Below are 25,491 nucleotides of genomic sequence, written 5' to 3' on the forward strand. Positions count from 1 at the left end.
CACATGCAGAAGCTGTCACTTCTGTAAGGTGTGTAATTAGCAGCCAGAGTGTGTTCTGGGAAAATGTGATTGTTTAAGCAGGGGGCGCAGCTAGGGGGCTACTCAGATTGGGGCTCTCCCACTGGGGTCATTAGCCCAGCTTGGGCTCTGCGGTCACTTGTTAGGGCTGATTGTATGTCTGGACACAAAGCAAGTGGCCGACTGAGCCCACTCCTTTTTCACGTGCAAACAAGGTGTGACCATTGAAAAAACTGGATCCTTCTTACTTTGTGATTATGAATTTTCTTTTCCAGCTGAGTCTAGAGGTTCTCAGCTTGGTCTGCATGTTAGAATCACAAGGGAGACTGTACTAATCCTGACCTTCAAGCTGCACCCAGACCAAATAAATCAGCCTCTCTTGGGCAGCACGGTTTCTAAAAGCTCCTCAGGTGGTCCTAGTGCATTGCCAAGTTCGAACGCCGGTGCTCAACCAGTGCTTCTCAAACGTTAGCTGCATCAGAACCACCTGGAGGGCTTGTCAAAACCCAAGCCCAGAGAGATTCAGTAAGTGTGGGCAAAGGGTGTCCAATACTTCGCACTTTTCGTATTTATTCTAATAATATTGTCAGTGCTCAAAACAATGAATTCCTTTAGGTATTAGAGTAGATTACTTTTTGTTTTTGCAGGTATGACAGGCATTGTGCTAAATGTTTTAGTCATTAGCTAATGTAATCATTTTCACAAGTCTGCTTCATTCTCATCCTTCAGGTCTCAGAAAAGGTGCCAGACCTGAGAAGCCTTTCATCTATTCTTGAGAAAGGCACCTGTATCACATCACGTGGTTTGTTTCCTCCTGGACCCTAAACACAGCCTGTTCTCTTATTTCCTCTCTTCTAGTTGCAAGGAAGCTCCACAATGGTAGAAACCTACCTGTCTTCCTCACTTAGTGCCCACCGTGTGGCAAGCACTCCACAGACCCTTGCTGAATGAATGAACCCACAGAGCAACGCTGGGGAAAAGGTACTATTATGGTCTACATTTCACAGACCGGGACGTATACAAAAAGAAGCCTGTCCAAGGTCACAGTGGAGGAACTGAGATTCAAACTGTGCCCTAACTAGAGCTGGGCTCTCAAACCACTGTAAGAACTGATCATCAGTCTTAAATACCAGCCTTCCTTCCTAGCAATAAACTGAATTACAGTCAACTATCTCTGCCTTTCTGCCGCTTAATTCAAAGATATTTTTTCCCAAATAACAATAAAAATCCAGAACTGAAATCCATGTGGCCAAACTGTAGAAACAGTGGTAATTTCTTTCCTACTTAAAAACTGTACTGTCCATAACAGAAACCTTACAAAGTTCTAAAGCGGGTTAAAGATTTCTACCTCATATGAAAATCACATTATAACCCTTTAATACATAATGTTGGTATTTAGGGGAAAAAAAACTACATGAAAACAAATGATGTAAATAATCTGGCTTTATTTAGCATGCCAATACAATTTATTCTGGTAATAAATTAATACGTACAGTTATCAAAAATGTTGGGTGCTTTCCAATAAAAAGGTTTCTGACTGTACACTAAAGTATATGCAGAATCCTCTGACATGGAGTTACTGAAGAATGGAGTGTCTTTCTCTGTAATTCATCTTCAGCTCATGTTTAGTTTAAAAAGGTTTCAATAACCATTCCAGCTCCTGCAAACCATGAAGCCTGAAATTATAGTACTGAATTTAGAAATACCCTGATCCAGGCTCCTAATTGTACGGATGAGGAATCCACTGGCCTTGCCAAAGATTACAAAGCTAGCAAGAGACAGAGCCTGGATTACAACTCAGTCCTCAGAGGGGCTCTGAAATGTCTGTGAAGCTAAACAAGGCATATACACCACACCAAACTCGAGTCATATCTGTAAGACCCTGGTTTTACTTTCTGCTTAACACAGGATTAAATCCTGATGTGTTCTTTTGCGGTTAACAGATTTAGCAATTCAGCTGCTTTGGAAATGAAATCATTCCTGTTATCACAGATTATCACCGATCGCCAGTGCCGCTGGCTTTTCTCCTGAGACGTTTGGACTTAGGCAACTTTTCTTCCTGCTCTTCTATGCTCACAGTGTAAGTGACATCAGGGATGTCTGTTCTTGTTTGAAATTCATCATCAGTTATCGGTATCTACAAAACCATCAGATCTGAGTATGGGACAGTTTGTTTCTCTCTGTAGCTCATCCCCAACAGTCAGCACACACCCTGCTCTGTTCACCTGAGCCGTCACTCGTTCCAGAGCAACTGTGGATTACTTCTAGGGTGTCAGTGTCCCAAATAGCGATGAGATTTCTCAACGCATCAACATGCCGTATGCTTCACATAATGTACCAAGCAGTTCTGGCATACACTTTTTGGTGATTTATGTCTCAGCCTAATGGCTTCACATAGCCATGCTGTTGGCAGGGGAAAAAAGGCCACTGGACTGTTTTAATTTAAACCCCCAATGAGTGTGCTGCACATTTATCAGTTAGTAATAAAATGCTCACATGCTGGCAAGCTATTTTTCTGTCTAATTGCAGAAGCCATTTACAGAGCAACCCACCAGACATAGGTGAGTTTAACTTTATGTACACACAGCAGAGGTGTGTATATAAAGGGAATTTTGGAATTTCTGTGCAAGTGGTTCTATGTCTTGCTATCCTCAGGGCTGTAGCAAAGGAAGACCGATAGCCTATCTTTGTATGTTTCTTTCTCTCCAGGGCAAGAGTGAATGTCTGATACAGTTGCAGCTTATAGAGGCTTATTAGATGTGCCCTCAGGAGTATATTTAATTGGAAGAGGCATCTCATTTTTAAGTTCCTCCTCAGCAAATACAAGAGTTGCTGTCGAAGCTTTATGTTTTAGGACTAGTAACTGGATTTGGTGGTAATGCTGAAAGCAGGGCCGCTAGCCATGAAGACTTGACATTAACCCCTACCTAGAGTGAAATTTCTTTAGCCTTATCTAAAAACAAATACACACAGGAGAACCCAGATACAGAAATGTTACTTGCTCTGTTCTCACAAAACCACTCAAGCAGTTAATATACTAAAAGTAGGCATATTTTTCTCCTCTCATTCTGTTACCAATTTCACTTTCTTTGGCTGTTTTTCTTTTTATCTTGTCCTGATTTTCAAGGAACATGCAGAATATTGATAAGGAAATTCCATATTCTTTGACCATTTTTCACTTTTTGACTTTTCTTCTTAACTCACTAACTTTTAACTCTGGAAAAATTGTGAGCTCAGTATATTTTCTCTTTAACACCATGACCAGAACCCAGTGTATGAAGTATAATGGAAATGACATGCTTAACAGAACACAGACATCTAACTCATGGCCAGCTCTTGAAAACTGGCCTGGCCAACTGAAGGTACAGTCCTGACTGACTAAAGGCAACTGATTTCCTTCAGTTTAGAACAGCAGAGCTGATGTCAAACTACAAAGAAAGGGCTGATTTTAATAATCTTAATAACCAACTAAAAAATAAAATCTTTTTTTAAAGAATCCTAATGACTTTGAGGTAGATGAAGCTGTTGTCACATAATGAAGTAATTAGGTGTAAGATATAAAAATAACAAAATTGAGCAAAAGAAAGCACTGATTTGAAATTATCTTCTTTTAAGTTCGGATGGAAAATTAAGAGCCCATCCAATTCAAAGTTCTAGGCACAAAATCCAGGTATGTCATGTGGTGGACATGCTTCTTCAACTGGTGATGAACTTGGCAGCCGATGGAAAGAATCCACACTCTATGGAACACCAAACTACAAAATGACTGTCCCCATGGAGAAGCCAGTGACTTTGCATTTGATTTTTCCAATTTGGCTCATTCCCCGAAGTTCAGGCTTTGGAATCCTAAAGTCTTCTTCAGCACTTAACTAGCTCTTTGTTGGTGGAAGGGGCTGGGACTGTCTCTCCACACATAAACTGATCCTAAGACAGAACAAGAAATTATATTAATCATGGAGTGTCTGTGTCACAGATGCATCAATGGTAAACTCATTTTGTTACAGAATCAATCCAGCTCTGTTAATCTAAGTTTTTCCTTTGCTCTATCACTTAATTCTTGTTCAGTGAGTCAATGCCAGCACCAGAATCATAATCTTAAAAATGTATCAGTTTTTAGTCCTGAATTCATATTTAGTGCACCTTATCTTATAAACAAACATGTGCTTCGTCACTACAGAGCACCCATTTCTCAGAAATCACATTTATAAAACAGACGTCACACCTTTTACGTTTCTGTATTAATTACTATTTGCACTACTACTTCTCCACTTCAATATTTGGTCACTCAAATACCTGCCCTCTTCAAAGTAATTACTTTTTCAACTAAAGGGATAGCTCTTTATGTTTCCCAACATAGATAATCTGCAAATTAGCTATTTTGTAAATGAAGTTCCATCTCTGATGATTTAGCCTGGTTTACGCCAGCCAGCCCAGGAAACCTCTGCCTCCCAGGTTACCCCTCATCTCCTGCAGTCTGATCTCCATAAGGATCAGCCTGTATTCTGTCCCTATCGACCTCTGGCTCCTGCCCAGCACCTGGAACCCTCCCACTGTGTTCTTTGGAGTTTATGGTCCACCACCAACATGATGCTCCATATTCTTTAAAATGGCCCTGTGCCTTCTTGCTCTAACACAAGGTTCTCAAGGGGTAGCATGGAGGAGGTGTTGCTTTTGTCTCTGGGGATATCTGGCAATGTGTGGAGACATTCTGGGTTGACATACTGTGGGGTGCTACTGGCATCTAATGGGTAGAGGTCAGGGATGCTACTAAACAGCCTACAGTACGTGATCACCCGATTTAAAATTGCAACCTCTTTTCATACCAGCACTCCCGCTCACCCTTACCCTGTTTTCTTTTTGTTCCAGAACACATTTAAATGCAAGAATAAATCAGTAAACCTCTTAAGTGTAGTCTAAATTATAGACTGCTTATGTCATGAGGCTAAGTGCCTTGTTCCCCAACCTTGCCTATGATCATTTTATAGTTCATCCTTAAGAATGTTAAGCTCTGTTATATGACAATTATACCTCAAAAACAACAACAACAAAAACAAAAAACAAAACCCAGAAAAAAGAATGTTAAGCTTCTTATGATGTTAAGACTCCACTCAAAGTACTGACCAAAAGTTGGGGTAGAGGTGGGCATTTATTTTGTTTTCTATTGTCAATATCCTTGGGTGAAAACAGCAGGACAACTAAAGGCTAAAATGAAAATTGTAAAATTGCAACTATGACTTACATCTCAAACAAGATAATGCAGAGTTCGATGTATAAGCCTGGTAAGAGATACTATACAAATGTTCCCTCAAAATAAGCCCAAGAGCTCTAAACAATTTTAATTGCTTATTAAATAAGGGAGGAATAAACACTGTCAATTAAATAATCTTTATAATTATTTTCCTCTATTTAATAAGTAATCATAATATTCAGTAGATACAGAGCAGTTTTCTTTATTGCCTTCTCCAAAGCTAAGAGTTAATCAATTTGAGCTTTTAAAATTTCACTATACAGCTGCTTATTAATGGTTTTAAAAATTTGTCTTAAAAAACATAGCATTTACCTAACACAAGATTAGAAAACATTCTCCACCTACCTATCATAGGCAGACTACTCTAGGTCCCTGCAACCCTTCCCCCACCTTTTAAAATTTGACTCCTTACTTTGTCATAAATCACTTTTATAATGAGAGAGCAGCTAGGGCACGTTGCCACGTCTTCCCCATTCTCCAAATCTTCCTATAACAAAATCGAACACCGCATGGTCAGTATAGTCTTCTCTTGGCGATCTCCTCTCCCAAACCCTCCCACCTCTGCAAGCACCTTTGAGCCTGGCCTCCTCACAAGGCATATGAGGACCAAAAGCATCTTCCAATGCCAGCCCCACTCTTCCCTGGAAGCGTCACTTGGGATAAACACCAGGAGGGTGAGTCAAGGTTCAGTCGCCTCAAAACCCCCGGGAAGACAAAAACATATACCTTCTTCCAAAGGAATACCAGGAAGTGGAAGCTTAAGTTGGGGAGGATGGCGCCATCCACACCCTCCCCTCCCCGCTCCGGCCCGACTAAAGGCCAGAACCAAGTGCCGCCGACAGCGCAGAGTATCAAATTTGGGGGAATTCAGAAACGGATAAAAAAGGGCGTGTATAACTATGAGCCGTGTGGATCGGCGGCAGGAACTTGGCAGAGCGAAAGCACGCCTGCTCCGAGGAGTCGCCGGGCGGGTCCCCGAGTCACCTTGGTGATGCAGAAGTTATCTCCACACGGGCAGGGGTAGAAGTACGTCTCCGAGTCCTCGTCATATTGGAAGTCCTCGATCTCCACCTCGTCGTGAAACACCGCCATCGTTACTGGGACCAGCAGAGGTCTGTCACCTCCGCCGTCCGACCCAGGCCGGGGCCGATCCAACTTCTAGGGCGCCGGCCCAGCCGGGCGTCGTCGCCGTGCACTTGCGCAGGAATGACCGCTTCCGGCTCAGAGACAATGACGCAACTCAGGGTTTGAGGTCAAAGGGGTGACCGGGTAGCGGTCACCATGGAGATGGCGGACCTAGGGGGCGGAGACACGGGCGGATGGCGGTGGCTGCTCCGCAAGGTCGCGCCCCGCCCCGCCCATCGGACGGCTGCGACCAATAATATGTGGGGTTCGCTCGCGCGGCTGCTGCGTCACGTGGGGGAACACCGGAAGCTCTCCGGCGCCGGGGGCGGAGCTTGACCCTACTCTGCGAGCTGAGTCCCAGACGCGGCGGCGTCCTGGAGGTTCCTTATTGAGGGGTTGGTTACCTGCCTCACATCCGCGGGCCTTAGAGAGGCCTTAACCAGACCCCGCAGCGGGCGGCGGCCGGCCTAGGTAGCGTCGACCCTGCACCTCGGCGACGCTGCGGAAAAGCGGGCGCGCTTTTTGAGTCTGAGGTGGCGGCGGGAACTGCTCGGACTCCGGAACGTCCTTCCCTGCCTCCCCGGTGACTGACGAAAAGCTCCCTTGGAATAGTGATTTCACCGAGTGACCGTGAGCTCTGGGCGACGCGTAGCTTGTAGTTCTGGCTGCACTCGGCTATTCAGGTACATCCCCGCCTCTTCCTCACCCTAGATTGTCTTCAAATGCCCTAAATTGTGATGTCGAAAGGACCAAGCAAGATCTGTTACGCAGGTTGAGTTCTAGTCCTGTATTTGCCAAGCATGTGTTGATAATATTATATAACTACATCAGGTGTTTCGCTAAGTATAATTCTTCTATCAACCCTGGGACTTTAGGTGTTATTCCATATTATTAATCTTTAAACTGAGATACAGAGAGTCACGTATCTTAATCAAAATCACACGCCTAGGAAATAGCCTGTCTGTCCCCAGGCCTATGAACAAATTACTTAACTTGCGTGAACCACAGTTTCTTCTTTGTAAAAGAAATGGTCATCAGCTTGTAGAGTTACTACCATGAGGCCTTTGTATACCTTAATGGGAAATGCAAATAAAAAGTGATTTGTCTCGAAAGCAACACTAGTGCCTGTCTTGGTAAAACGGGGTTTCATGGGAGTATTGCTCAATTATTAGGCATTTATTCAAATCTTGGTAGAGAAGGAATGCAGTGAGAAAACCACTATTTAGAAGCAGATCTGGGCTCAGAAGATGACCTTTGGGAACTAACTCTGGGGGCTGGACAATTACATTCTTTGGGCCTTATTTCCTCTTCTGACTAAAAGAGGGTTGGATTAGAGATGATTTACAAGATTCCTTTCAGATCCAACATTCTACTTTTGCGTGGAAATTATGAGTTTTACTTGGTTCATCAATCACATATACGATATTCAGTTTATCTAATACATATGCATAATATACACATGTACACATCGTTATGCTTATTTATGTACACGTGCTCCGACGTTTGCATGAAGGTACCAATTTTGTGCACGCTGAAGTTCCACCTGGCTTAGCCCTTTTAAAGCTTGAATACCTAAAGGCAGAGGAGTCTTTGGGAGAAAATTTAGAAGTTATGTTAAAGGGATTTGTAGAAGATTATTTCAGAGGCTTCACTAACATTGTATTTTGCCTAATTGGAGATCTACTCAGGAGTTAGGAAACATTTGCTAAACTCGTTGAGGGTTAACTGGGATGATTCTGCTCTGAGCAAAGGAGAAAGCCCACATAGCTCAGAGCCCACATAGCTCAGAGGCTGCTCCCTGAGTCTTTGCAGACACGGATACTTCCCAGGTAGCCTCTTGGAGAGAGGAGGACAGAGAGTCTCCAGTGTTTATTCTGTAGTCCCAGAGATCATTTTGAGGTTGGGAACTTTCTTTAGTTCTTCAGTGCTTCTGAGCACTGCCTACAAAATAAAAGTGAGCCCTTTTTGAATGTACAGAAATGTGTGCTGTCATATTTGGTTCATGGAACTATAAATTGATAGACCTTTTAGAAAACAGTTTGGATCTATCAAAAACAATTTGCTGGGGAATCTTAAAATCTGAGGTTTGTAATGCTAAAAGTTTCAGGAGTCATTGGGTAATTTTTCTTTATAATTTCCTTGTAATTTTCCAACTTTTCTTTGAGTATGTATTACCTCAAATGGAAAAAGAAAAATGAATGAACCACTTAGTTAATAGTAATTGACACTGTGTGCCAGGCTTTGTACCAAGTGGTTTACATGCATCATGTCATGGAAACAGCCCAATGAGGTATAGATATCATTAATCCCATCTTCAACATTGGGAAACCTGAGCTTTAGGGGCTTAGGTTTAGGAACTTACCAAAAGGGGCAAAGCTGGTAAGTGACATTAAGCTATGGTGATCACTGGGACCTGTCCGACCCCAGAAACTAGGCTCTTAATTACCTTCAGTGCCATCTGTGATACGATGGTGCTTGAATCAGAGCTAGATTAAACAAACAGACCTGGCACTCTGTAGACTGCTGAGATTTTCTGCTAGAGCAGTGCTGGTTCCCTTGAGGCCTAGATTTGGGGGTCTCCTTGGCCTTCCATACCACTTTCAGCCTGCCGTCTGTTGCCATATCCCTTGTCTGGCCAGAGGTGGTTTCCCATATCGTTTTGCCAGTTTGAGTTCATCCTGTGCTGAGGAAAGTAAAACTGTAGCCAATCCTGTGAGGCATTATTTTACGCCACCCAGCATTTTTTAATAAAACATCACAATGACTACTAAACTTTATTCCTAAAAGGGAATAGACATTTTATAATATAATGAGACATCTTTGGATTCTGAGAGCGTGACAAAAGCAAGTTTACTAGTTGCTATACAGTCATTTGAGATCACAAATTTATGGTTTAAAAATAATTTTTAAAAATTGTAACACTGCTGATTTGGAAAATAACAGTGACCAAAATTCTTAGCGTGAGATTGAATTTAGAACTAGATCATACTTATGTCATAGCAGCTGTTTTTTATGAGTGCTGTTGTAGATCAGGCTAAGGAGTTGTTTATTGGCAATATCAACCCACTGCCTTTCTAGATTGTTTGGCAGGGATAACGTATTTGGGTTGATTTTTAGTGACACTCCTGCTTGCTAGGTGTTTCCCTGGACGTTGATTCCTTTCAGCAATCTAGTGAGGTAGTGTTGTCATTCCCATTTATAAATGGGAAGAGGTGACTGGCCTAACTAAGGTCAGAAAGCAGAAAGGAGTCAGATCTGAGCCCGTTCTGCTGATTCTGAGTCGAGCACTCTGTTATAACTTGTATTCCACTCGGGTCCCCTTACCAAATGCCGGGATCCCCTGTGCTTCCTCACTGGCACCTAGGATTATAAATCAGCAGGTGTCACGCTAGCTCTGTGAGTTTATCTCAGGGCATTCATGCTCTTTGAGGCATTCTTGTTTTTTCTTTCTCTCTCTGCTTGCTCACACCTCATCCAGTCTATCAGCAAGTGATAGGGCTCTAATTCCAAAATCTATTCCATGTTCATCTGCTTCTGAGTTTTATCCTATCTACACTTAGCCTGGTGCCTTCTAACTGAACTTCCTGCTTCAACTGTTGCCCCTCTGCCATCTGTTCTTTACAGGGCAACCTGAGTGATCCTTTAAATTAGATCACGTCCCTCCCCTGGTTTATTTAAACCCTACAGTTGTTGCCCATCATCTTTAGAAGAAAGTCCGCACCCTTCCTGTGGCCTGCTGTGATCTGGCACGTGTCTCCCTGCTTGACCTCATCTTCTGTCACTGTCCTTGGCTCACTGCTCTCCAGTCACACTGGCTGTGCTTCCTCTACCACACCAGGCTTGTTTCTGTGATGGGGCCTCGCTCCAGTGCTCTGCACTTGACACCTGCTTGGCTGCCTCTTCCTCCTCATTTGGGTCTCAGCTCTGATGCCTCTTGAGAGAGACCTTTCCTGATATTCCCCCACCTACCCCGTCACTCTTATTTCCTTTATCACACTCATTGTAATCTGTGTCTTGTTGATTATCTGTTTATTATTATCTGTTGTAGACATTGCGATAAAAGCCTCATGATGGCAAAGGCCTTGTGTCTGGTTGTTTATTGTGTCTCCATAACCTAAAATAGTGCCTGGTGCCTCAGTAATTGTTAAAGAATTTGGATGTAGTTATTGAACAGAAACTAGTATCATTCATTTTAAATCTTAATCTGTTGCTTGCAGTGCATTGCTTAAATGAATATCTGTTTTATTTAACATTTATGATACTTTTCTCTGTTTTAAAAATAAAATAGCTTTTTGGTGAGATAAGGCCCATGAGGATACAAATATTGATGGAATATTCTTTCTTGAATGGTTTTGAAAATTACTTAATATGTTAATTTTTTATAGTTAATTAATACATTGAATATATAAAACCATTGGACTTAAATTTCAAAATATGGGTAGTTTTTTTCTTCTTTTGGTAGTTTTTGTATTTTTTGAATGCGGCTTTGTTTTTTAAAAAAAAATTTTATTGAAGTATAGTTGATTTGCATTGTTGGTTAGTTTCAGGTGTATAGCACAGTGATTCAGTTATACATACATAAGTATATATGTTCTTCAGAATTTCCTCCCTTATAGGTTATTACAAAATATTGAGTATAGTTCCCTGTGCTATACAGTAGGTCATTGTTGGTTATCTATTTTATATATAGTAGTGTGTATATGTTAATTCCAAACATGTATTCCTCCCCTTCTTTCCCCTTTGGTAACCTTAAGTTCATTTTCTATGTCTGTGTCTGTTTCTGTTTCATAGATAAGTTCATTTGTATCATATTTTGGATTCCACAAAGAAGGGATAGCATGTGGTTATTTGTCTTTCCTTGTCTGACTTCACTTAGTATGAAAATCTCTAGGTCCATCCGTGTTTCTGCAAATAGCATTATTTCATTCTTTTTTATGGCTGAGTAATATTCCATTGTATATATATACCACATCTTTATCCATTCATCTGTCAATGGCCATTTAAGTTGCTTCCGTGTCTTGGCTATTGTAAATAGTGCTGTAGTGAACATTGGGGTGCATGTATCTTTTTGAATTATGGTTTTCTCTGGATATATATCCAGGAGTGGGATTGTAGAATCATATGGTAGCTTTAGTTTTAGTTTTTTAAGGAACCTCCATACTGTTCTACATAGAGGCTGCAGCAGTTTACATTCCCACCAACAGGGCAGGAGGGTTCTTTTTTCTCCACACCCTTTCCAGCATTTATTATTTATAGAGTTTTTGATAATGGCCATTCTGACTAGCGTAAGGTGATACATCATTGTAGTTTTGATTTGCATTTCTTGAATAATTAGCAATGCTGAGCATCTTTTCATGTGTCTTTGGCCATCTGTATGTCTTTGGAGAATTGTCTATTTAGATCTTCTGTCCATTCTTTGATTGGGTTGTTTGATTTTTTGATATTGCACTGTATGAGCTGTTTGTATACTTTGGAGATGAACCCCTTGTTGGTTGCATTGTTTGCAAATTTTTTATCCCATTCTGTAGGTTGTCTTTTGGTTTTGTTCATGGTTTCCTCTGCTGTGCAAAAGCTTTTAAGTTTAATTAGGTCCCATTTGTTTGTTTTTATTTCCGTTACTCTAGGACAGTGGCCCCAACCTTTTTGGCACCAGGGACCGGTTTTGTGGATGACAATTTTTCCACAGACCGGGGTGGGGTGGGGTGGGGTGGGGGGATGGTTTCGGGATGATTCAAGTGCATTACATTTATTGTTCACTTTACTTCTATTATTATTACATCATAATATATAATGAAATAATTATACAACTCACCATAATGCAGAATCAGTGGGAGCCCTGAGCTTGTTTTCCTGCAACTGGATGGTCCCATCTGGGGGTGATGGGAGACAGGGACACCTGAAGTGTGTTGCTTATGTCCAGTCTTCTCTGTGATCTCGTTTTGGTTGCTGTCCCTGCAGAAAACCCTGCTTCACAAGGATAGGATGTGGGAAATGGAAGGAGGCTTTTCAGTGCTTTTGTGGCAATCTCAGAATATCCCGCCTTGACTTCAATCCAGAATGTATGGAGATCTGAAGTTGACTCAAACATACTTTTAAGGCCACTGTCATTTGCGATCTCAAGCAGTTGATTCTCTTCTAGCACGGACGAAGTCGATTCACCTGGCTTATTCATAAATGGGTCATGGATCCATACCTTCCTGGTTTGGGAGTCTTTTGTGGTTGGGAAGTAATGCTCAGACTCTTTTGAAAGCTGAGATAGGTGATCATGCACTAGCTGAGAGAAAGAAGACCCTGGCTCAGTCTCTTTCAAAATCTCTGCTAATGTTTGAAACATGTCAAAAATCCCAATGTTCACTTGTCACCCCCATAATTCCCGTTTGGCTTTGAATACAGCCACTTTATCTGCCAACTTGAACACAGTTGTCGTTCTCCTGTGAAGTGACAGATTGAGTTCGCTGAGCAGGTTGAATATGTCACACAAGTAAGCAAGTTTTGCGACCCATTCTGTGTCACTGAAATGTAGTGCCAGTGGTGACTGTTTTTCTAAAAGAAATCTGTGGAGCGGCTCTCGTAACTCAAAAACTGTGGCCAGTGATATACCTTTAGAAAGCCATCTCATTTCTGGGTATAAGAGAAGACGTGTGTGCTCTGTGTCCATCTCCTCACAGAGCTGCACAAACAGATGTGCGTTAAGGACATGTACTTTAATGTGGTTGATAATTTTAATCACATCCTGCAAAACGTTAAAAGTTCCGGTGACATTTTTCGGCTAACCAGCCTTTCTCTACGATGACACAGTGCGTAGACTCACATTCATAAGCGACCTCTTTGACCCAAGTGGTGAAACCAGAAAGCTGTTCAGTTGTGGCAGGTGCTCCATCCGCGCATATACTGACACAAAATGACCAATTCAGGGCTTCCCTGGTGGCGCAGTGGTTAAGAATCCACCTGCCAATGTAGGGGACACGGGTTCAAGCCCTGGTCCGGGAAGATCCCACATGCCCATGTGCCACAACTACTGAGCCTGTGATCTAGAGCCTGTGAGCCACAACTGCTAGGCCCGTGTGCCACAACTACTGAAGCCTGTGCGCCTAGAGCCCATTCTCCACAGCAAGAGAAGCCACCATAATGAGAAGCCCACACACCGCAACGAAGAGTAGCCCCCACTCGCCACAACTAGAGAAAGCCCACGCACAGCAATGAAGACCCAATGCAGCCAAAAGTAAATTAATTAATTTTTAAAAATGACCAATTCAGTTTTCCTGATATATCCTGATAAGTCCAAAGAGTTGAATAGTTCTGCAGCTGTGGTGTTGGTTGGCAACAAAAGTGCACATAACTTATCCTCATGCACATCCTTCTGAAAAATATATTGCACAAAAAACAAGCGTTTTTGCCTTGTTGTCAACATCAGTAGATTCATCAACATGGATTGCATACCATGGTGACTCATTAATCCTCTCTAACAATTGTGTCTCAGTATCCTCTGCTGCTGTTTCATCAGTTCATCTAGTTATGGTGCTAGCTGCAAGAGGAACACATGCCACCTTTTGAACTGCAGCCTCTCCTAAAAGTTCGTGACAAATGTCCTTAGCAGCAGGCAGGATCAGCTCTTCACCAATAGTAAAGGGCTTCTTAGCTTTAGCAATGTGGTTGGGCACTAAGAATGATGCTCTCAGTGCACACACATTTGATAAAGTGGTGGCCTTCAATAATTGCTTCTGTTCTTCGTGTTCATGTTTTTTTCTTTTGAAAAACTCCAAAGGCTTGTGTTTTTATGCAGGGTGCTTGGTCTCCATGTGGCGAAGCAGTTGAAGGTTTCATGGCTTTGTTGGATAGCTGGTTGCCACATATTACACAAAGCAGGCTTGGAGAATGTGAATAACCTGTTGCAATGAACCCGTAATTATGTAGGACTCTTGGTAATTTCTTTTAAATCCAGCTTTCTTTCTGTTGGCAGTCTTAGAGTCTTCTGCTGTCTCATCGTTAGGTCTTTCCCCATTTTCAAAGAAACTCTCTAGAGACCTTTGTTTTTTATGCATTTTGGCTAGGTTTAGCTTGTGGGCTTACCAAAACTCTGACTGAGACAAGTGTGCAGTGCGGGAAAGAGGCACAATGGAAGTGGTAAAGAAAATAATGGGTGGGCCACGCGTGGACTAAATAAGTGTCAGATTCTGACTCAAAGCCTGCCACTAGATGCAGCTGTACAGTTGAAGTACAGCAGCTCACTTGCCACTATAAAGCCTGCCACCAGATGCAGCTTAATTGTCACTTGTCACTCACTGATAGGGTTTTGATATGAGTCTGCAAGCAATTGATTTATTATGGTCTCTGTGCAGTCAGACCTCTCTGCTAATGATAATCTGTATTTGCAGCCACTTCCCAACGCTAGCGTCACTGCCTCAGCTCCACCTCAGATCATCAGGCATTAGATTTTCATAAGGAGCGTGCAACCGAGATCCCTCGCATGCACAGTTCACATCACAGTAGGGTTTGTGCTCCTATGAGAATCTAATGCTGCTGCTGATCTGACAGGAGGCGGAGCTCAGGGGGTAATGTGAGCGAAGGGGAGCGGCTGTAAATACCCCCTGCTGTGCGACCTGGGGGTTGGGGACCCGTGCTCTAGGAGACAGATCCGAAAAGATATAACTGAAATTTATGTCAAAGAATGTCCTGCTTATGTTTTCCTTTAGGAGTTTTATGGTACCTGGTCTTATATTTAGGTCTTTAATCCATTTTGAATTTATTTTTGTGCATGGTGTTAGAGAACGTTCTAATTTCGTTCTTTTACATGTAGCTGTCCAGTTTTCCCAGCACCACTTATTGAAGAGACTGTCTTTTCTCCATTGTATATTCCTGCCTCCTTTGTCATAGGTTAATTGAGCATAGGTGCATGGGTTTATTTCTGGGCTTTCTATCCTGTTCCATTGATCTACATGTCAGGGTCTACATGTCATTGATCTACTCAGGGTCTTTTGTATTTCCATACAGATTTTAAAATTTTTTATTCTAGTTCTGTGAAAAATGCCATTGGTAATTTGATAAGGATTGCATTGAATCTGTAGATAGCCTTGGGTAATATAGTCATTTTGACAGTACTGATTTTTCCAATCCAAGAACTTGGTGTATCTTTCCATCTGTTTGTGTCATCTTTGATTTCTTTCATCAGCATCTTACAGTTTTCAGAGTACAGGTCTTTTATCTCCTTAAGTAGGTTTATTGCTAGGTATTTTTTTTTGATGTGATGGTAAATGGGATTGTTTCCTTAATTTCTCTTTCTGATCTTTTGTTGCTAGTGTATAGAAATGCAACAAATTTCTGGGTATAATTTTGTATCCTGCAACTTTACCAAATTCATTGATGAGCTCTAGTAGTTTTTTGGTAGCATCTTCAGGATTTTATATGTATAGTGTCATAACTATCTGTTCCTTGCAGTTCACTGTTTAAATGGATATATGTTTTATTTAGCATTTATGATACTTTTCTCTGTTTTAGAAATAACTTTGGTGAGGTAAGGCCTATGAGGCCATTGATGGAATATTCTTTTTTGTACGATTTTGAAAATTACTTAATATATATTAATTTTCCATAGTTAATTAATACTTACATTGAATATATAAAACCATTGGACATATTTCAAAATATGGATAGGTTTTTTTTTCTTTAAATACCTATTGCTTTGGAAGGCAGTTTGTACACAATTTGATGAAATACCCTTCTTTTTACCAGTAGGTGGCGCTCTTGGTCATGGTTACTATTGTTACAAAACAAGATTTTAGAATTTTAAAGAGAACAGCTTTTAAAAATTAACGTTTCTTTGTTTTCCAGTTCATTTGAGCAGTAAACCATTCAAACATCATAATCACTAAAATATGTCTTAGATGAGGACAACTTATTGTAGCAGTAGTTGTCCAAAACATTGAGCAGAACAGGGTGTCCGTATGTACCTACATATCAGTTAAATTTTATCAGGGAAGTTGACCCCAAGTGACATGTAACTGTATCATTCCAGCCATTGAGCTGGTTGTTCATGGGGTGGATACCCTAAGCAGCAGGAGTTACAGACAGGCCAAGGAAGATGAAAGAGAGAAGCAGCAAGACAATCAGACAAGAAGAGTGGAAACAGGAGGAGGAAAGGGGGTCTTTGAGAGTCAGCTTTCTCTGAGGTGATGCTTGTTGATTGCAGTGAGCCTTTCCTTTTGTCACACTAAGAGACAGTGTGTTTTTTTGGTTTTTGTTTTTTTTTTTTTTGCAGTATGTGGGCCTCTCACTGCTGTGGCCTCTCCCGTTGCGGAGCACAGGCTCCGGACATGCAGGCCCAGCGGCCATGGCTCACGGGCCCAGCCGCTCTGTGGCATGGGGGATCCTCCTGGACTGGGGCACGAACCTGTGTCCCCTGCATCTGCAGGTGGACTCTCAGTCACTGCACCACCAGGGAAGCCTCGAGACAGTGCTTTTTAATTTTCCCCAACATCGTTCTTATATGTTGTCTCTGCTGTTGCAGGAACTTTGTGAGAATTTCAGTATATGGAAATACTGTCTGTGTTCCAACTGGTGTATACTCAAAAGGTCTCAGTGTAAATGCAGGACCAGAATATTGCATGTCAGTCAGTCAGCCAGCCATACTCTTAATGACTCCTGAACTCTCATGGACTTCTAAAGTAAGTTTTGCCTTTTCTTTCAATGATTTATGTACAATTTTTGGTTTAGTACATTCAAAGGAGAAAAACTACGTGTAGTAGTCTTACATGAGGTGAAAGAGGCCTTATACTTATTTCATTTACTAGAGAGAAAAATAGCGAGTAGCATGTTTATCCACAGTGATGCTGCATGGCAAGAAATAGATCTTTTGTCTAAAGACTAGTTATGAAACAGTGGCTTTTTGATATGATTTGGTTATAACTGAATAAATTACATATGACTGATATCACTGCTCAATTTACTTACTTTTATTTATCTCTTGTCTCTGTCTTTTAAATGTAGGCTCCCTAAGGTCTTTGTTTTGTTCATGTTTGTATCCCCAGGACCTGCCATGTGATGGACTTTAATAAATATTTGTCAAATGAAGGGCTAAATTAATGAATGTGGAGTAGGAATGCAGCACACCTCACTTGAATATTTTTCTAACACTGTATTTGTTATAATTAATTTATGTAGTACCTTCCAAAGAGCTCAGGAAATAGAGTGTTTACAATACTTTTTTTTTTTTTTTTTTTTTTTTTTTTTTTTTTTTTTTGCGTTACGCGGGCCTCTCTCTGTTGTGGCCTCTCCCATTGCGGAGCACAGGCTCTGGACACGCAGGCTCAGCAGCCATGGCTCACGGACCCAGCCGCTCCGCGGCATGTGGGATCTTCTCGGACTGGGGCACGAACCCGTGTCCCCTGCATTGGCAGGTGGACTCTCAACCACTGTGCCACCAGGGAAGCCCTACATTTTCATTTATTCTCAAGCCTACTGAAATAGGAAAGGACAGATATAAATGGCAATATAACGTGTTAAAAGTGGCCATCTTAGGCAAAGAAATATTTAAAAATTGGCAGAGGAAAACAGAGTAACAGGAAGCAGAAAAAATGTATCATTTGACTTCCAATCAGTGCTTTCCCTGATAGGCCAGTAGTTTTTAGAATTTGAGATGTTGGAGAATCTTTCTGGCTTTTTTTTTAACTTGTTATTGAAGTGTAATATATAAACAGAAGTACATAAATCCTAAGAGGACTGCTTCATTGAATTTCTAAGACTTGATTTTTTTTTTTTTTAGAGCAGTTTTAGGTTCACAGCAAAACTGAGGGCTAGTAGAGGGATTCCCCATAAACCCCCTGCTCCCACACGTGCGCTGCCTCCCCCAGCATCCACATCCCCCACCAGAGTGGGACAGTTGTTATAAGTGATGAACCTGCACTAATACATCATAATCACCCCAAGTCTAACACCACAGCTCACTCTTGGTGTTGTATGTTCTGTGGATTTGGACATATGTTTAATGACTTTTGTCATTATGGTACCACACAGAGTATTTTTACTGCCCCCAAACTCCTCTGTGATTTGATGAATTTTTTTCAAAATGAAAATACCCATGCAATCAGCATTCATATTAAGAAAAGACATTGTCATTGGCACCTCACCTGGAGTAATTACTAACTTGATTTCTAACTGCGTAGATTCGTTTTTTTCTGTTTTTTACTCTGTGTGACTGACTTCTTTGAGTCTGGCTTCTTTCATTTTCATTTCCTGTGATATTTGTGATGCTCACCTATGTTACTGCATGTAGATGGAGTTTGTTTATTCTCATTGCTGTGAACCTCAGAAAATTTGTCTGCCCCTTTCACTTTTATCTAACAAGAAATATTAAAGACTTATGCGGTGCTCTGGGCAGAATATAATTATTAGGCAGTTATAAAATCTACTGTCCTCTTTTGTAATAGCAGAAGATTAGTCCCATGAGTTTAGTCAGAGATTTTGGAAATTAATAGAGAACACGAATATTTGAACACCAATAATTACATACGTATGTGCTGTGGAGATTTGAATCAATTGTATGTAGTAGCAGAAATTTTGTCAGGGTGAAGTTAATTGTTTTGCTGTTAGATCAGCTCATAATATCAGCAACAAAAATCCAAACTCTTCTTCACTGGCCCCTAAGATAGTCTGATATTTCCCTACTTTTCCTTAAAATATTTTAACTTTCAGTTTGTTGTTTCCCAGGAAGCATGATGGCTGTTGTGATTCCTGTGTTGCTGCGAGGCTTGGTGGGGGCCATCCGCATTCAGGCTGTTTCAAGGAGACTGACACCCAGTGCTTTGCGCCACCTTACTCTAAGCAGGTGAGTTGTCACCTTCAGTGTCATTTGAGGTTGATTTTCAAAAAGACCTGTCCTGCTGATGATCATGGGAGGCATGTTGTAACATCTTGCTTAATGTGCATGCTATCAGTGGATCATTAAGCTTTAGTTAGATGTGCAGATTTTCATGGGCCACTTTCTGGGATCTATGATGTTATATTATATTGTGGATAGTCATGCTGTTGCTTTCCAGCTACAGGTATGACAGGTATTGGATAGTCACGATAATTACTAGTATAATTAATTTTCAGGAAGATAATACTTAATAACCTAATTTTACTTTCTATTGAAGCGTAATGAAATCCAAAAGGAAAACTGATCACTTGGAGAGAACTGCAGATGTCATTCGCCGGGAGGTTTGTATCTTGGGCCAGGGCAGGTTCTCCTTGCTGGCAGTGTGCACGCAGTTAGGACTGGCCCACTGAGAGGGCATTACATGAGCTTGATCCATGTGAAGACAGTTAGGGCAAGTTTGTTATTTTTCTCTTCGGAACTTTTCTGAACAGGGCATATGACAACTGATTTGAAAAGATGACAGCAAAATACTCAAATTGTTCCCTTTAAACTTGGAATGGATGGATTTAAAAAATAAATAGATAAATAAATTTATTTGTTTATTTATTTAATTTATTTATGGCTGTGTTGGGTCTTTGTTGCAGCTCATGGGCTTTCTCTAGTTGTGGTGAGCGGGGGCTACACTTTGTTGCGGTACGTGGGCTTCTCATTGCGGTGGCTTCTCTTGTTGCAGAGCACAGGCTCTAGGCACATGGGCTTCAGTAGTTGTGGCACATGGGCTCAGTAGTTTTGGCTCACAGGCTCAGTAGTTGTGGCGCACAGGTTTAGTTGCTCCGTGGCATGTGGGATCTTCCCGGACCAGGGATCGAACCCATGTCCCTGAATTGGCAGGCAGATTCTTAACCACTGCACCACCAGGGAAGTCCTGATGGATTTGTTTTTGATGAAGGGAGTGTAGCAGCAATGGAGGGAATTATCCTCACAGGCATAAGGTTTAAGGTTATATTTTAGGGATAGAACTTTTAGAGCCTACATTTTATGAGTAGCTTGCTTTTTCTTTCTTTCTTTTTTTTTTTTGGCACCATGTCTCAAAGTCCTTGTTCTTATCCCTACTTTAGAACAACTTCCTATTTCATCAAAAGGGAGAAAACACTAACATCTGAGAAAGGAAGGTGGACGAGCTCTTGTTACCCCTTCCCATGTGCAGATATTTTCCTCCATATTCAGACCATAGAAGGGCTAATCCACCAACCCGAAGGGGTGTCGAGGGCTGGGAAATAAAGGATCCTCACCCTTTATCTCCGTGAGTAACCCCATTTTCTTTTAAAAGTGTCAGTTGGATATTTGATTTTGCTTTTGATTGATTCTTCACGTATTTGGAAATACTTAGCCTAGCTTTGTAAGTGTATTTAAATTAACAGTTAAAAAACTGTTTCATATAAGGAAGGATTATACACTTCTTTAAACATGGTCAGAAATTGCATTGTCGCATTAGTTTAATTTTTAGTGTTAATAATAGAATATACTTTAATGTAAAATAGTATTATTTAGGCCCCACCCTCAGGCTTATTCTACTTTCAGAAAATTGCTTTGGGGCCAAGAGTGGTGTGTTTGTGGATTCGGCTTTAAGCCAATGTGTTTTTGAGGAGTTTATGTAGTAGTTCAGCATAATATATTTATGGCTGTGTGGGAAAATATGCTTTTCCCACTGATGATAAATCTGAAAACAGTTTTTTTTGGTTTGTTCAACACAAAAAAATGCTGACTCTGTAAAAGTGTGATTTGTTAGAATTTTTTTTTTTTTTAAGTGAAACCTAACCTTGCCAGCTTTGAAGAAAAAGCAGTTTATTTAACAGGTTTGGACTGTACTCTCTTCTGTTGTATTTTGAGGCAGGTAGAATTATGAGTTGGGTTTGGCAAACTTTTCATAAGGAGCCAGATAGTGAGTATTTTAGGCTTCCAGGGCCGCCCTGTCTCAGTTACAACTACAAAACTCTGCCTTTGTAGTGTGAAGCTAGCCTTAGACAACATGTAAACAGATTGCTGTGGCTGCGTTCCAATAAGACGGCATTCACCAGAACACTCAGATTTGGCCTGTGGGTCGATTGTAATTTGCCAATCCCTGAATTCAAATTTTACAGGACAGAATTTCTGAGACTTCTGAGGGGTTATTTTGAGCCAACTTTAAGAAAACTGTACAGAAAGTTAACGGAAACTCCAGTAGTGTGATTGAACAGTTGAGAGTTGTAATGCCTGGAAGTCAGAGAATTACAGGGTAATTCCAGCCATGGTATCAGCTAGGTGGGAGATGTTCCAGTTGCAGCTCCCCTCCTTCTCTGTTTCTCAGTTCTGCTCCTCTACCACACAGAATGAGAGTGGGGTGCTGGGCGGGGAGATGGATAAACCAGGTGGTGTCTGGAACCACGACGTTAGTGGTGTCGGGTCATCAGGGTCTCATCTGCATTCCTCCAGAGTGCAGCTCCTAGCCATGGAACAGGCGCTCAGCTTGGACTTGTGGAAACAACCAGCACCTCTGGTCAGGCCAGACCACCTTCTCCTCTCTTGTCTGCAGACCCTGCCTTCCCTTTGTATGGCTAGCATACTGCACAGAACTCCCCATGCACCATTTGCCTTTCAGTTCCAGCCTGTGAGGCAGCCTAAGGATAGGCTGGCATCTCCATGTTACAGTAGAGGCAGCAGAGCCTGGGGCCAGAGGGAAGCTTCAGGTCTCTGATTCCTAGGCCAAAGGACCCTGCTGCTTCCTAGAGTGGGTCCAGAATGGAGCACTCACCCGCCTGGAAGTGTCCTTTCCTTACTAGGCCTGGGGTTCCCTCTGGAGAATTTACTGAATGACCATATTGTGATGTTAATATCTCTTACTTGGGGCTGTAACTGTAAGCTGTCTGGAGTCCTGCTGATGAGGGAAACTGAGCTCTGAACTGAATGACATTTGCCTGTGATGCTGTGGCTAGGACTTACAAAACTATGTTGAATAAAAGTGGCAAGAGTGGACATCCTTGTCTTGTTCCTGATCTTAGGGGAAATGCTTTTAGTTTTTCACTGTTGAGTATGTTTGCTGTGGGTTTGTCGTATATGGCCTTTATTATGTTGAGGTAGATTCCCTCTATGCCCACTTTCTGGAGAGTTTTTTAATCATAAATGGATGTTGAATTTTATCAAAAGCTTTTTCTGCATCTAATGAGATGATCATATGGTTTTTATTCTTCAGTTTGTTAATATGGTGTATCACACTGATTGATGTGCCTATATTGAAGAATCCTGGCATCTCTGGGATAAATCCCACTTGGTCATGATGTATGATCCTTTTAATATATTGTTGGATTTCGTTTGCTAGTATTTTGTTGAGGATTTCTGCATCTCTATTCATCAGTAATACTGACCTGTAATTTTCTTTTTTTGTGGTATCTTTGTCTAGTTTTGGTATCAGAGTGATAGTGGCTTCATAGAATGAGTTTGGAAGTGTTTTTTCCTCTGCAGTTTTTTGGAATAGTTTCAGAAGGATAGGTGTTAACTCTTCCCTATTTTAATTTAATTTAATTTAATTTTTTTATTGGCGTATAATTGCTTTACAATGTTGTGTTAGTTTCTGCTGTACAGTGAAGTGAATCAGATATATGTATACATATATCCCCTCCCTCTTGGACCTCTTCTCTAAATGTTTGATAGAATTCGCCTGTGAAGCCATCTGGTCCTGGACTTTTGTGTTCTGGAGTTTTTAAATCATAGATTCAATTTTAGTACTTGTAATTGATCTGTTCATATTTTCTATTTCTTTCTGGTTCAGTCTTGGGAGATTGTACCTTTTTAAGAATTTGTCCATTTCTTCTAGGTTGTCCATTTTATTGGCATGTAGTTGCTTGTAGTAGTCTCTTGTGATCCTTTGTATTTCTGTGGTGTCTGTTGTAAATTCTCCTTTTTTGTTTCAAATTTTATTGATTTGGGCCCTCTCCCCTTTTTTCTTGATGTGTCTTGCTAAAGGTTTATCAATTTTGTTTATCTTTTCAAAGAAGCAGCTTTTAATTTCATTGATCTTTTCTGTTTTCTTAGTCTCTATTTCATTTATTTCTGCTCTGCTCTTTATGATTTCTTTCCTTCTTGGTGTTTTGTCCTTTCTCTAGTTGCTTTAGGTGTAAGGTTAGGTTGTTTGAGACTTTTCTTGTTTCCTGAGGGAAGCTTGTATTGCTATAAACTTCCCTTTCAGAATGGCTTTTGCTACGTCCCACAGGTTTTGGATCATTGTGTTTTTGTTTTCATTTGTGTTTAGGTATTTTTTGATTTCCTCTTTGATTTCTTCAGTGATCTGTTGGTTGTTTAGTAGCATATTGTTTAGCCTCCACGTTTCTGTTTTTTGCAGTTTTTCCTTCTTGATTTCTAATCTCATAGTGTTGTGGTTGGAAAAGATACTTGACATGATTTCAGTTTTCTTAAATTTACTGAGGCTTGCTTTGTGGCCCAGGATGTGATCTGTCCTGGAGAATGTTCCATATGCACTTGAAAAGAATGTGTATTCTGCTGCTTTCAGATGGAATGCTCTGTAAATATCAATTAAGTCCGTCTGGTCTGATGTGTCATTTAAGGCCTGTGTTCCCTTATTGATTTTCTGTCTGGTTGATCTGTCCATTGATGTAAGTGGGGTGTTAAAGTCCCCCACTATTATTATGTGACTGTCAATTTCTCTTATTTCTGTTAACATTTGCCTTATATATTGAGGTGCTCATGTGTTGGGTGCATATATATTTACAATAGTTATATCTTCTTCTTGGATTGATCCCTTGATCATTATGTAGTGTATTTCTTTGTCTCTTGTAACAGTCTTTATTTAAAAGTCTATTTTGTCTGATATGAGTATTGCTACTCCAGCTGTCTTTTGATTTCCATTCGCATGGAATACCTTTCTCCATCCCCTCACTTTCAGTCTGTATGTGTCTCTAGATCTGAAGTGGGTCTCTTTTAGACAGCATATATATGGGCCTTGTTTCTGTATCCATTCAGCCAGTCTATGTCTTTTGGTTGGAGCATTTAATCTGTTTACATTTAAGGTAATTATCCATATGTATGTTCTTATTGCCATTTTATTAATTTTGGATTTGTTTTATTAGGTCTTTTTTCTTCCTTTCCTCTTTTGTTCTCTTCTCGTGTGATTATCTTTTGTGTTGTTTTTGGATTCCTTTTTCTTTTTCGTGTATATATCTGTTACAGATTTTTCATTTGTGGTTACCATGAGTTTTTGATATAGCAGTTTATATATATACATGATTGTTTTAAATTGCTGGTCTCTTAATTTCAAATGCATTTCAAATATCCTGCCCTTGTACTCTCCTCTTTATGATTACTGGTTTTGATACCATATTTGTTTGTGGATGATTTCCTACTTTTACTGTATGTTTGCCTTTACCGGTGAGCTTTCCCCTTTCATAATTTTCTTGTTTCTAATTGTGGCCTTTTCTTTTCTACTTAGAGAAATTCCTGCAGTATTTGTTATAAAGCTGGTTTGGTGGTGCTGAATTCTTTTAGCTTTTGCTTGTTTGTAAACTTTTGATTTCGCCATCAGATCCGATGAGAGACTTGCTGGGTAGCATATTCTTGGTTTTAGGTTTTTCCCTTTCATCACTTTAAATATATTATGTCACTCCCTTCTGGTCTGCAGCGTTTCTGCTGAAAAATCAGCTGATAGTCTTATGGGGATTCCCTTCTATGTTATTTGTTGCTTTTCCCTTATTGCTTTTAATATTTTCTATTTGTCTTTAATTTTTGTCAGTTTGATTACTGTGTGTCTAGGTATGTTCCTCCTTGGGATTAATACTTTTTAAATTGTACTAGTGTACTTCTTTTAGAAGCCTATGCCTTATCCTACAAATGCCTTATGTGTATTGTTGCCTGTTGTTTACAAAGCCCTCAATTAGACAATAAGTTGTTACTTGATTCTCACAGCCACCCTAGTACTTATCCCCATTTCACAGATGAGGAAAGTAAGGTTTCAGAGATTTAGGTAGGATGACCCTGCTTTCTGTTTGCCTGGGGTAGTCCTGGCTTATAACTCTTCCTCTGGTATAATTGTCAGTAGCACCCCCTTTCACTCTCACAAGGGCCCTGTTTTGGGTGATAAATTACACTGTTGGCCTAAGTTTAAAGGACTTGTTCAAGTAAATGGAGAACTCAGCCCTTGAACTCAGATCTTTGTTATCAAACTGGTCTTTCTTTCTAATATAGCTGAGGATCTGACACT

The 25,491-nt window shown here is 40.7% G+C and overlaps 2 protein-coding genes across 5 annotated transcripts in view; one reads left to right on the plus strand and one right to left on the minus strand.

The window, feature by feature from the left end:
* Window positions 1–1,443: 1,443 nt before the first annotated feature.
* DPH3 (diphthamide biosynthesis 3) lies at window positions 1,444–7,076 on the minus strand. Its single transcript, XM_059065047.2, has 3 exons — window positions 6,251–7,076; window positions 5,679–5,753; window positions 1,444–3,942 (listed from the first exon to the last, which is right to left on the minus strand). Exons 1-3 carry the CDS (start codon window positions 6,356–6,358, stop codon window positions 3,877–3,879), a joined length of 249 nt encoding a protein of 82 aa, XP_058921030.1. The 5' UTR covers window positions 6,359–7,076; the 3' UTR covers window positions 1,444–3,876.
* OXNAD1 (oxidoreductase NAD binding domain containing 1) overlaps window positions 6,173–25,491 on the plus strand; it is a 55,815-nt gene continuing 36,496 nt past the window's right edge. The window contains exons 1-4 of one of the 4 annotated variants that reach the window (XM_059065043.2): window positions 6,707–7,074; window positions 16,896–17,052; window positions 19,094–19,211; window positions 19,522–19,585. In XM_059065043.2, coding sequence (XP_058921026.1) covers window positions 19,099–19,211; window positions 19,522–19,585 — 177 coding nt within the window. In that variant the 5' untranslated portion in view covers window positions 6,707–7,074; window positions 16,896–17,052; window positions 19,094–19,098. Of the gene's footprint in view, window positions 7,075–16,895; window positions 17,053–19,093; window positions 19,212–19,521; window positions 19,586–25,491 lie in introns of all 4 variants that reach the window. The other 3 variants (XM_067033825.1, XM_059065042.2, XM_067033824.1) reach the window with 3 other exon arrangements.

The sequence above is a fragment of the Kogia breviceps genome, chromosome 5, assembly GCF_026419965.1.
Source record: "Kogia breviceps isolate mKogBre1 chromosome 5, mKogBre1 haplotype 1, whole genome shotgun sequence".
NCBI classification, from domain to species: Eukaryota; Metazoa; Chordata; class Mammalia; order Artiodactyla; family Physeteridae; genus Kogia; species Kogia breviceps.